Source organism: Mercenaria mercenaria, chromosome 6 (assembly GCF_021730395.1).
Source record: "Mercenaria mercenaria strain notata chromosome 6, MADL_Memer_1, whole genome shotgun sequence".
NCBI lineage: Eukaryota > Metazoa > Mollusca > Bivalvia > Venerida > Veneridae > Mercenaria > Mercenaria mercenaria.
Genome location: NC_069366.1, coordinates 6,419,455 through 6,432,963, shown reverse-complemented (window position 1 = coordinate 6,432,963; position 13,509 = coordinate 6,419,455). Strand labels below are relative to the sequence as shown.

Genomic DNA, 13,509 nt, shown 5'->3' with positions numbered 1-13,509 from the left:
TATGGATTCAGAGAAAGAGATATTCAAAGTTTCTTTTATATTAGCCTATACTATACACATGTCACACTCGTGGGCATGGTCATTTTGAACCTACAGCAATGATTTGAACAATAACGGTACACAGTCAAATCTTGATATCATATGCCAAGAAAATTTTTGAGTAAAATTGTTTTAAAATAGGGCCTGCTGTTTCTGACAAGAACATTTTTAAAGTTTCAATTACATACATATAGGGAAAAGTGACCACGCCTTCCGACGGCCATGTTTTTTGACGAATCAGAATAATTTGAACAATCTATGAAGAAGGTCACACATGGACCATTTGTGTGAAATTATTTTAAAATCTGGCCAGCAGTTTCACATAAGAAGACTTTTAAAGTTTCCACAATATACATATAGATCACACCCTCTGGTAGCCATGTTTTTGATGAATCATAATAATTTGAACAGTCTTGTTAGAGGGTTACATAAGGACCATTTGTGTGAAAATATTTCAAAATCTGACCAGCGGTTTAGGAGATGTCATTAGAAGATATTTCCATTTTAGCTCTGGCAGCCCCTAGGTGCAACCAAGCAGAACCATTTGAATAACTTCAGTTGGGGACCATCCAAGGAACAGTCAGGCCAAGTTTCATCAAAATCTATTCAGTGCTTCTAGAGAAAATGTAGTTTAAAGATGTACGGATGACCGGACAGACACACGCCCACTTGACGAACACAGCATAATCACAGTAGCTCACCATGAGAACTTTGTGCTCAGATGAGCCAAAAAATATGATTTTCCCCATTTGCCTTTATTCTTACTGCTGAGAGTCACTTTATAATTATTTCTTTTAAGTTATTTGAATTTAAGAGCAAAAGATTCTCAAAGTTTCTTCTTTTTGTTGTGAAGGCAAAACCAAGGTTCTACAAAGATCAACTTTAGTTTCATTAATTCAGAACAAAAAGTTCTCATAAATATAAACAGCTACATAGGAAAATCTTGAAATATTGCTTTAACAATACTCTACTGGTGACACAACTGCCATGCAAGTTTGGCCGAAATCTGTAGAAAAATTAAAGTGCTGGGTGGTCTACAACAAAATGTTAAATCTGACAATTAAAGGGACATAAGTCTGTTGTTATACAGAAAATCTTACTAGTTCAAGAAAGGAACCACCCTCATATGGCTATACAAGAGGGTCATGATGACCCTGGATCGCTCACCAGAGTAATATGAGCTACATGTTTCAAATGTCAAACTGATGATTTTTAGAATTTTTTTTGAAGATTTACCGATGTATAATCAAGTAACCCCAGGGGCGGGGCTAATTTTACCCCGTGGGTCATGATTTGAATAAAGTCTGAAGAAGTCTACTAGGAATTGTTACATATCAAATATCTAAGAACTAGGCCTTCTGGTTTATTTTTAGCAAATTTATGAAGATTTCCCTATGTACAATCAAGTAACCCCTGGGGCGGGGTCAATTTTGACCTCGGGGGTCATGATTTGAATAAATTTTGTTTTGGTTTTTTGTTTGTTTTGGGTTTAACGCCGGTTTTTCAACAGTATTACAGTCATGTAACGGCGGGCAGTTAAGGTAACCAGTGTTCCTGGATTCTGTACCAGTACAAACATGTTCTCCACAAGTAACTGCCAACTTCCCCACATGAATCAGAGGTGGAGGACTAATGACTTCAGACAAAATGTCGTTTATCAAATAGTCACGGAGAATAAATTTTGTAGAGGTCCACTAGGCAATGCTACATGTCAAATATCTAAGATCTAGGCCTTCTGGTTTATTTTTAGAAAATTTTGAAGATTTTTCTATGTACAATCAAGTAACCCCACAGGGCAGGGTCATACTGACCCCAGGGGTCATGACTTGAACAAATTTTGTAGAAGTCTACTGGGCAAAGCTACATGTCAAACATCTAAGATCTAGACCTTCTGGTTTATTTTAAGAAATTTTTTGAAGATTTTCCTATGTAAAATCAAGTGACCCCTGGGGCGGGGTCAATTTTGACCCCAGGGGTCATGATTTGAAAATTTTTTGAAGAGGTCCACTAGGCAATGCTACATGTCAAATATCGAAGCTCTAGGCCTTCTGGTTTATTTTTAGAAATTTTTTGAAGATTTTCCTATGTAAAATCAAGTGACCCCTGGGCAGGGTCGATTTTGACCCCGGGGTCATGATTTGAACAATTTTAGTAGAGGTCCACTAGGCAATGCTACATGTCAAATATCTAAGCTCTAGGGCTTCTGGTTTTCGAGAAGAAGATTTTTTAAGATTTTCTTATGTAAAATCAAGTGACCCCTGGGGCGGGGTCAATTTTGACCCAGGGGTCATGATTTGAACAAATTTGGTAGAGGTCCATTAGGCAATGCTTCACACCAAATATCTAAGCTCTAGGACTTCTGGTTTTTGAGAAGAAGATTTTTAAAGTTTTTCCTTTCTGTTGCCATGGCAACCAGAGTTCTGCATGGAATTCAATTCTTTGAATAGTTTTTGTAGAGCTTCACCCAAGGAACATTTCTGTGAAGTTTGGATGAAATTGGCCTAGCGGTTTATGAGGAGATGTCGTTTAAAGTAAAAGTTTTTGATGACGGACAATGGATGGTGACTGATCAGAATAGCTCACCCTGAGCCTTTGGCTCTGGTGAGCTAACAACTACAGCGCCAGTTTGGCTGAAATCCCTTTACAATGGCCTCCGACTCAGATTAGCTAAAGTGAGGGTTAGTTATTCAGCACATTAGATATAAAAAAAACCCCAAGATTTGGTGCTTTTACATAATTATGAAAGTGCTTGGTAGCTGATAATAATTTTAAACGCTGGAAGCACAGCATTTGAAAAACAGATGAGGAATTTTCAGTCCATGGATATCTCATGACAGGATATTACTGGATTTTCTTACATGACATCAGACTCATTTCATGTGATATTGTTTACCAAATTTACTTGTAGCTTTATTAACATTACCTTACTGGCCAGCATCATTATACTGATTACATGAGGTAGCTTGATAGTACATGTATTCATTGACAAGTTATTTAACTTTAGCCAATAACAGTGTTCTGGCAGGATATCAAATGGATTTACAACACAGCATAAAGAATCCTGCACAATACCTTTTAGATCCCAATGCCTTTCTCTCAGCATGTTCTTTCCTCATTTTGATGAGATCCTCTGCCCTCCTCATCTCATCCTCCATCTGGCCCATCTCCTCAATCGTTTGTTGTTTTCTCTCCTATAACATGTACAACATTTCTCATACCAAATACACTGAAATCTTTTATGGGTCTTAAATTTTTACATCATTTTATGTTCATTTTTGGCTCATCCAAAATCATTGCAGGCTCATTTGTTTGTTTAACTTTTTATATGCTTTAATACTGTTTTTTTCGAAAGCATTGCAGTTATGTATGGTGGTCAGTTAACAAAACCAGGGTTTCTGCATCCAGGACCAGTTTAAGCATAGTCTTAACAGGTAATTACAAACTTCTCTACATAAATCACAGATGCAGAGTGAATCACCTCTGACATACTGTCTCCCGCCAATCTTCACAGAGAACTTAAGATTTAAACTAATGAGTTCCTGACTAGACCTCTTGTGCTCTATCTACTGAGCTAACAGTTCAGTCTTTCTTCAGGATAGGGAGGACACATACGGTGAAATTATTAATATTCGTAGGGGACTAATTTACGTGGTTGAGTCAATCCTTGAAATTTAATCCCCACGAACATGTAAAATTCCGATTCATTTTATGTTCCAAAGTTGAAATTCGTGAATTCATATCCTGACGAAATTGCCATTTTGACCAAATCCACGAAATTTCATGCCCACGAAATTAAATGATTCTACAGTAAAATATTTCCACAATACAGCTGGATGGCACCTTCACGTAAAGAAATAGAATGATCAACTGATTTCATGCTTAAGATTCTTACAAAAGAAAAGAATTATTTTGCATTTGATTTTCTAGGTTTTCTCATAAAAACTCCTTTTCCTTCAGATCATAAACTTAACAAGTTCTTTAGTTATTTTAGACGACTGAGTCAATGGACTTCACTCAAGCCAACAAAACAAAAGTTGCAGATCACAAGATTTATACTCTATAGCCCCTTATATGAACAAAGTCTAATATCAAGGGTCAAATACATTATTATTTCTTATTTCCTAATTTACTTTTTCCTGTTTTCTCCTGAATTATTTCTTTAGACAAAGTTTTTTCTTTTTTTCTTTTTAGAACTAATTAGAACAGAAACAAGAGGGCCATGATGGCCCTATATCGCTCACCTTTATCATTGCACTTGAGGACAAGAAGGTCCTCAGAAAAAAATATCTAAAGCCAAAGGACAGGAACAACAAAGGGAAGAATTTAAACAAAAAGAAAAAAAAATTCTTACAAGGTATAGATGTGTCAAAATACACCTAAAAATTGGAGGTACCATCCATGTTGTACCACAGAAAAGTGGTCTCGGATTTTCCCTACGGCCGATAATAAAACAAGAGGACCATGATGGTCCTGAATCGCTCACCTCTTCCCACATGACCCAGTTTTGAGTATGACGTCGTTTTTTCTATTATTTGACATAGTGACCTAGTTTTTGAGCTCATGTGACCCAGTTTTGAACTTGACCTAGATATTATCAAGATAAAAATTCTGACCAATTTTCATGAAGATCCATTGAAAAATATGGTCTCCAGAGAGGTCACAAGGTTTTTCTATTATTTGACCTATTGACCTAGTTTTCAAAGATACGTGACCCTGTTTTGAACTTAACCTAGATATCACCAAGGTGAACATTCTCACTAATTTTCATGGAGATCTCATGAAAAATATGGACTCTAGAGAGGTCACAAAGTTTTCCTATTTTTATATCTACTGGCCTAGTTTTTGACCGCACATGACCCAGTTTCGAAACTGGCCTAGATATCATCAAGGTGAACATTCAGATCAATTTTCATAAAGATCCATTGAAAAATATGGCCTCTAGAGAGGTCAAAAGATTTTAATAATTTTAGACCTACTGACCTAGTTTTTGACCATAGTTCACCCAGTTTCAAACTTGACCTAGATATCATCAAGATGAACATTCTGACCCAACTTTCATACAGATCCCATGAAAAGTATGGCCTCTAGAGAGGTCACAAGGTTTTTTTATTATTTGACCTACTGACCAAGTTTTTTAAGGCACATGACCCAGTTTCAAACTTGACCTAGATATCATCAAGGTGAACATTCCAACCAATTTTCATGAAGATCCATTCAAGGCTATGGCCACTAGAGAGGTCACAAGGTTTTTCTATTTCAAGACCTACTGACCTAGTTTTTGATCGCAGTTGACCCAGTTTCAAACCTGACCTATATATCATCAAGATAAACATTCAGACCAACTTTCATACAGATCCCATGAAAAATATGGCCTCTAGAGATGTCACAACATTTTTTCATTATTTGACCTACTGACCTACTTTTTGAAGGCACGTGACCCACTTTCAAACTTGACCTAGAAATCATCAAGATGAACGTTCTGACCAATTTTTATGGATATCAATTCACAAGTATGGCCTCTAGAGAGGTCACAAGGTTTTTCTATTTTTAGACCTACTGACCTAGTTTTTGATGGCACATGACCCTGTTTCGAACTTGACCTAGATATCATGAAGATGAACATTCAGACCAACTTTCATACTGATCCCATCAAAAATATGGCCTTTAGAGAGGTCACAAGGTTTTTCTATTATTTGACCTACTGACCTAGTTTTTGACGGCACGTGACCCACTTTCGAACTTGACCTAGATATCATCAAGATGAACATTCAGACCAACTTTTATACAGATCCCATGAAAAATATGGCCTCTAGAGAGGTCACAAGGTTTTTCTATTATTTGACCTACTGACCTAGTTTTTGATGGCACGTGACCCACTTCAAACTTGACCTAAATATCATCAAGGTGAACATTCTGACCAATTTTCATGAAGATTTCATGAAATATATGGCCTCCAGAGAGGTCACAACGTTTTTCTATTTTTAGACCTACTGACCTAGTTTTTGACCGCATGTGACCCAGTTTTGAACTTGACCTAGATATCATCAAGATGAACATTCAGACCAATTTTCATGAAGATTTCATGAAATATATGGCCTCCAGAGAGGTCACAACGTTTTTCTATTTTTAGACCTACTGACCTAGTTTTTGACCGCATGTGACCCAGTTTTGAACTTGACCTAGATATCATCAAGATGAACATTCAGACCAACTTTCATACAGATCCCATGAAAAATATGGCCTTTAGAGAGGTCACAAGGTTTTATTATTATTTGACCTACTGACCTAGTTTTTGATGGCACGTGACCCAGTTTCGAACCTGGCCTAGATATCATCAAGGTGAACATTCTGACCAATTTTCATGAAGATCTTGTGAAATATATGGCCTCTAGAGAGGTCACAAGGTTTTTCTATTTTTAGACCTACTGACCTAGTTTTTGACCGCACGTGACCCAGTTTCAAACTTGACCTAAATATCATCAAGGTGAACATTCTGACCAATATTCATGAAGATCTTTTGAAATATATGGCCTCTAGAGAGGTCACAAGGTTTTTCTATTTTTAGACCTCCTGACCTAGTTTTTGACGGCACATGACCCAGTTTCGAACTTGACCTAGATATCATCAAAGTGAACATTCTGACCAATTTTCATGAAGATTTTGTGAAATATATGGCCTCTAGAGAGGTCACAAGGGTTTTCTATTTTTAGACGTACTGACCTAGTTTTTGACCGCACGTGACCCAGTTTCGAACTTGACCTAGATATCATCAAGGTGAACATTCTGACCAATTTTCATGAAGATCCATTGAAAATTATGGCCTCTAGAGAGGTCACAAGGTTTTTCTATTTTTAGACCTACTGACCTAGTTTTTGATGGCACGTGACCCAGTTTCAAACTTGACCTAGAATTTACCAAGATGAACATTCTGACCAATTTTTATAAAGATCCCATGAACAAGAGGGCCAAGATGGCCCTAGGTCGCTCACCTAAGAAACACACCATAACAGTGTAAAACATGTTTGACCTAGTGATTTCATGGAAACAAATATTCTGACCAATTTTCATTAAGATTGGACCAAAAAATTGGTCTCTTGCGATAAAACAAGCATTTTCTTAGATATGGCCTAGTTTTTGACCCTAGATGACCCATGTTCAAACTCGACCTAGATTTTATCAAGGCAATCATTCTGACCAAAATTCATGAAGATCAATTGAAAAATACAGCCTCTATCACATACACAAATTTTGTGTTTGATTTGACCAAGTGACCTTGTTTTTGACCTCAGATGACCCATATTCAAATTCGACCTAGATTTCATTAAGGCAATCATCCTGACCAAATTTCATAAAAATCAATTGAAAAAAAACAGTCTCTATCGCATACACAAAATTTTTCTTTAATTTGACCTAGTGACCTAGTTTTTGACCTCAGATAACCCATATTCAAACTCGACCTAGATTTCATCAAGGCAATCACTCTGACCAAATTTCATGAAGATCAACTGAAAACTACATCCTCTATTGCATACACAATGTTTTTCTTCGATTTGACCTAGTGACCTAGTTTTTGACCCCAGATGACCCATTTTCGAACTCCGCCTAGATTTTATCAAGGTAATTATTCTGGCTAAATTTCATGAAGATCAGTTGAAAAATACAGCCTCTATCGCATACACAAGGTTTTTCCTTAATTTGACCTAGTGACCTAGTTTTTGACCCCAGATGACCCATTTTCCAACTCCGCCTAGATTTCATCAAGGTAATCATTCTGACCAAATTCATGAAGATCAATTGAAAAATACCGCCTCTATCGCATACACAACGTTTTCTCTGATTTGACCTAGTGACCTAGTTTTTGACCCGAGATGACCCATTTTCGAACTCGGCCTAGATTTCATCAAGGCAATCATTCTGACCAATATTCATGAAGATCAATTGAAAAATACAGCCTCTATTGCATACACAAGGTTTTTCTTTGATTTGACCTACTGACCTAGTTTTAAACCCGAGATGACCCATTTTCGAACTCGGCCTAGATTTTATCAAGGTTATCATTCTGACCAATATTCATGAAGAATAATTGAAAAATACAGCCTCTATCGCATACACAAGGTTTTTCTTTGATTTGACCTAGTGACCTAGTTTTTGACCCGAGATGACCCAATTTCGAACTTGGCCTAGATTTCATCAAGGCAATCATTTTGACCAATATTCATGAAGATCAGTTGAAAAATACAGCCTCTATCGCATACACAAGGTTTTTCCTTAATTTGACCTAGTGACCTAGTTTTTGACCCGAGATGACCTATTTTCGAACTCGGCCTAGATTTCATCAAAGTAATCATTCTGACCAAAATTCATGAAGATCAATTGAAAATACCGCCTCTATCGCATACACAAGGTTTTTCTCTGATTTGACCTAGTGACCTAGTTTTTTGACCCGAGATGACCCATTTTCGAACTTGGCCTAGATTTCATCAAGGCAATCATTCTGACAAAAATTCATGAAGATCAATTGAAAAATACTGCTTCTATCGCATACACAAGGTTTTTCTTTGATTTGACCTAGTGACCTAGTTTTTAACCCGAGATGACCCATTTTCGAACTCAGCCTAGATTTAATCAAGGTTATCATTCTGACCAATATTCATGAAGAATAATTGAAAAATACAGCCTCTATCGCATACACAAGGTTTTTCTTTGATTTGACCTAGTGACCTAGTTTTTGACCCGAGATGACCCATTTTCGAACTCCGCCTAGATTTTATCAAGGTTATCATTCTGACCAATATTCATGAAGATTAATTGAAAAATACAGTCTCTATCGCATACACAAGGTTTTTCTTTGATTTGACCTAGTGACCTAGTTTTTGACCCGAGATGACCCATTTTCGAACTCGGCCCAGATTTCATCAAGGTTATCATTCTGACCAGTATTCATGAAGATTAATTGAAAAATACAGCCTCTATCGCATACACAAGCTAAATGTTGACAGACGACAGACGACAGACGACGGACGACGGACGCCGGACATCGAGCGATCAGAAAAACTCACCTGAGCATTGCTCAGGTGAGCTAAAAATGTGACCTCTAGAGATGTCACAAGGAAATGTTTATGGAGCACGAACGGACGGACGACGGACACCGCGTGATCACAAAAGCTCACCTTGTCACTTTGTGACAGGTGAGCTAAAAAGTTACTAAAAAAAAAGCTATTTATAGTAACGAAAAAGGGAAGTAATTAAACAAGAGGACCATGATGGTCCTGAATCGCTCACCTATCCCCACATGACCAAGTGTTGAACTGAGTATGACGTCGTTATTTCTATTATTTGACATAGTGACCTAGTTTTTGAGCTCATGTGACCTAGATATCATCAGGATGAAAAATTCTGACCAATTTTCATGAAGATCCATTGAAAAATATGGCCTCTAGAGAGGTCACAAGCTTTTTCTATTATTTGACCTAATGACCTAGTTTTTGAAGGCACGTGACCCACTTTTAAACTTGACCTAGATATCATCAAGGTGAACATTCTCACCAATTTTCATGAAGATCTCGTGAAAAATATTGCCTCTAGAGAGGTCACAAGGTTTCTCTATTTTTCGACCTACTGACCTAGTTTTTGACCGCACATGACCCAGTTACGAACCTGACCTAGATATCATCAAGGTGAACATTCTCACCAATTTTCATGAAGATCTCGTGAAAAATATTGCCTCTAGAGAAGTCACAAGGTTTCTCTATTTTTCGACCAACTGACCTAGTTTTTGACCGCACATGACCCAGTTACGAACCTGACCTAGATATCATCAAGCTGAACATTCTCACCAGTTTTCATGAAGATCCATTGAGAAATATGGCCTCTAGAGAGGTCACAAGGTTTTTCTATTTTTAGACCTACTGACCTAGTTTTTGACCCCACGTGACCCAGTTTCGAACCTGACCTAGATATCATCAAGGTGAACATTCTGACCAATATTCATGAAGATCTCATGAAAAATATGGCCTCTAGAGAGGTCACAAGGTTTTTCTATTTTTAGATCTACTGACCTAGTTTTTAACCCCACGTGACCCACTTTCAAACTTGATCTAGATATCATCAAGGTAAACATTCTGACCAATTTTCCTGAAGATCCATTGAAAAATATGGCCTCTAGAGAGGTCACAAGGTTTTTCTATTTTTAGACCTACTGACCTAGTTTTTGACTGCACGTGACCCAGTTTCGAACTTGACCTAGATGTCATCAAGGTGAACATTCTGACCAATTTTCATGAAGATCCATTGAGAAATATGGCCTCTAGAGAGGTCACAAGGTTTTTCTATTTTTAGACCTACTGACCTAGTTTTTGATCCAACATGACCCAGTATCCAACTTGACCTAGATATCATCAAGGTGAACATTCTGACCAATATTCATGAAGATCTCATGAAAAATATGGCCTCTAGAGAGGTCACAAGGTTTTTCTATTTTTAGATCTACTGACCTAGTTTTTACCCCCATGTGACCCAGTTTCGAACTTGACCTAGATATCATCAAGGTGAACATTCTGACCAATTTTCATGAAGATCCATTGAGAAACATGGCCTCTAGAGAGGTCAAAAGGTTTTTCTATTTTTAGACCTAATGACCTAGTTTTTGACCCCACGTGACCCAGTTTCGAACTTGACCTAGATATCATCAAGGTGAACATTCTGACCAATATTCATGAAGATCTCATGAAAAATATGGCCTCTAGAGAGGTCACAAGGTTTTTCTATTTTTAGACCTACCGACCTAGTTTTTGACCCCACATGACCCAGTTTCGAACTTGACTTAGATATCATCAAGGTGAACATTCTGACCAATTTTCATGAAGATCTTGTGAAATATATGGCCTCTAGAGAGGTCACAAGGTTTTTCTATTTTTAGACCTACTGACCTAGTTTTTGACGGCACGTGACCCAGTTTCGAACTTGACCTAGATATCATCAAGGTGAACATTCTGACCAACTTTCATAAAGATCCCATGAAAAATGTGACCTCTAGAGTGGTCACAAGCAAAAGTTTACGGACGCACGGACGCACGCACAGACGGACGGACGACGGACGACGGACGCCGCGCGATCACAAAAGCTCACCTTGTCACTTTGTGACAGGTGAGCTAAAAAAAATATATTGTAAGTGAACAAAAGAAAGATCTGCCAAATAAATCTGTTGACATAAATGAAATTTCAGATCAGTATCTTCATTAGTTACGGAGATATACCAATTTTAATTTGAAATAAAGGGAGGTAATTTGACATAAAATCAGTCCATAGTTATCTACCCTGATTGTCTCACTCCAACTAATAACAATAATGAATTTCAAATACGTCCTATAAGTACTTACTGATATAAATCCATTTTGATTACAATCAGGGGAGGTAATCAGATATAAAATAACTCTGGAACCTACGATTGTATCTGATTTGTCATGAAATCCAAGATTTATTGTTGTTGAAGACATTTTGGACGTTTGTATCAAATAAAACCATCAATGAAGTCTCTATATGGCTGCAAAAGCCAAAACAGCCAATTTTGGACCTTTAAGGGGCCATAACTCCAGAACCCATTATGGAATCTGGCCAGTTAAAGAAAGGAAGCAAGATCTTGTGGTGATACAAGTTGTGTGCAAGTTTGGTTAAAATCAAATCATAAATGAAGCTGCTATTATGCAGACAAGGTCAAAATAGCTAATTTTGGCCCTTTCAGAGGCCATAACTCTGGAACCCATTATGGGATCTGGCCGGTTCAAGAAAGGAACCGAGATCTTATGGTGACACAAGTTTTGTGCAAGTTTGATTAAAATTTAAATCGTAAATGAAGCTGCTATTGTGCAGACAAGGTCAAAATAGCTAATTCTGGCCCTTTAAGGGGCCAGAACTCTAGAACCCATGAAGGAATCTTGCCAGTTCAAGAAAGGAACCAAGATCTTACGGTGATACAAGTTGTGTGCAAGTTTGGTTAAAATAAAATCATAAATGAAGCTGCTATTGTGCAGACAAGGTCAAAATAGCTAATTCTGGCCCTTTCAGGGGCCATAACTCTGGAACCTATGATGGAATCTCCCCAGTTCAAGAAAGGAACCAAGATCTTATGGTGATACAAGTTGTGTGCCAGTTTGGTAAAAATCAAATCACAAATAAAGCTGCTATTGTGCAGACAAGGTCAAAATAGCTAATTCTGGCCCTTTCAGGGGCCATAACTCTGGAACCCATAATGGGATCTGGCCAGTTCAAAAAAGGAACCGTGATCTTATGGTGATACAAGTTGTGTGCAAGTTTGATTAAAATAAAATCATAAATGAAACCACTATGGTGCAGACAAGAAATTGTTGACGCACGCACGGACGACGGACAAAGTCCGTTGTCAGACGAAGGGTGATCACAAAAGCTCAGCTTGTCACTATATGACAGATGAGCTAAAAATGGATTTTTTTTATATCTGATCCACTGACTGGTCACAACAGAGTGGTTTAAAATAATGCTAAAGACTGAAAACTGAATTTGCTTATGAAAGTGTGCATTTGCAGACAGAATTGTCTTTCAATATTCGCATGGACTATCAGGGTAATTATGTACAAACCTGTCTAGTTTTAGTAGAATCTTTAACACTGTAGAACATTGGTCCAAGGTCAGCTAACCAGTGCCCATCCACTGCTGTAACACATTGCATATATTCTTTGGACGTCATCACCAGTTCATGATACACAATGTAGTCTGGAGTATATCCCATACCAAATAAAGCACTTGTTGGATGAAGGTGACATGGCATTCCAGTACGAGTGTTCACATATTCACCCAGACCCTGAAAAGTAGAGTTTGGTGTGTGTGACATGTTTCAAAATGCTTAAAGCAGGGTTGTTTTTTTTTTTTGGGGGGGGGGGGGGGGGGTTGTCAGGTTTTATGTCACACCAACACAAGTAAAGGTCATGCGGCAACTTTCCAGCTGTTGATGGTGGAGGAAGACCCTGGGTTCCACTCCGAGCATTATTTCATCACGGGCAGGCACCTGGGTAGAACCACCGATCTTCTGCTTGATGGTTTCCTCACATGAAAAATTCTACGGCCCAAGTGAGGTTCAAACCCACATTAGTGAGGGGCAAATGACTTGAAGTTGGCGGCCTTAAGCAGCCAAGGAGGTCCATTAAAGCAGGGTGGTTGATAATATTTTAAGTATAACTCTGAGCAGATTGTAATTAGCTTTGTGCTAGCAGTTTTCAAACATAAATATAAATAGCTAAGAAAATTAACAGCTTACCCATGTCTTACTAACCCCCACCCTCCTCCATCCCCTGTACTTGGTATTGTTTTCAATCCTATGTTCCACTTCTTTCTATCAACCCTTACCCTGCTTAATTTCTTTAATGAACTTGTCCATCTTTCAGTTTGGACAGTACCATTAAGTGGTAAAAGGGGTGCTTACCAAAAAAGATACTGACT

At 37.8% G+C, this 13,509-nt stretch overlaps 1 protein-coding gene across 1 annotated transcript in view; it reads right to left on the bottom strand.

Moving 5' to 3' along the window:
* Positions 1 to 13,509, bottom strand: part of LOC123549804 (pre-mRNA-splicing factor ATP-dependent RNA helicase PRP16-like) — a 162,818-nt gene that overhangs the window by 3,338 nt on the left and 145,971 nt on the right. Inside the window, exons 24-25 of the mRNA XM_045338215.2 lie at positions 12,653 to 12,874; positions 3,112 to 3,230 (exon numbers count right to left, since the gene is read on the bottom strand). Of these exons, the coding sequence (XP_045194150.2) occupies positions 3,112 to 3,230; positions 12,653 to 12,874 (341 nt within the window). The remainder of the gene's footprint in view (positions 1 to 3,111; positions 3,231 to 12,652; positions 12,875 to 13,509) is intronic.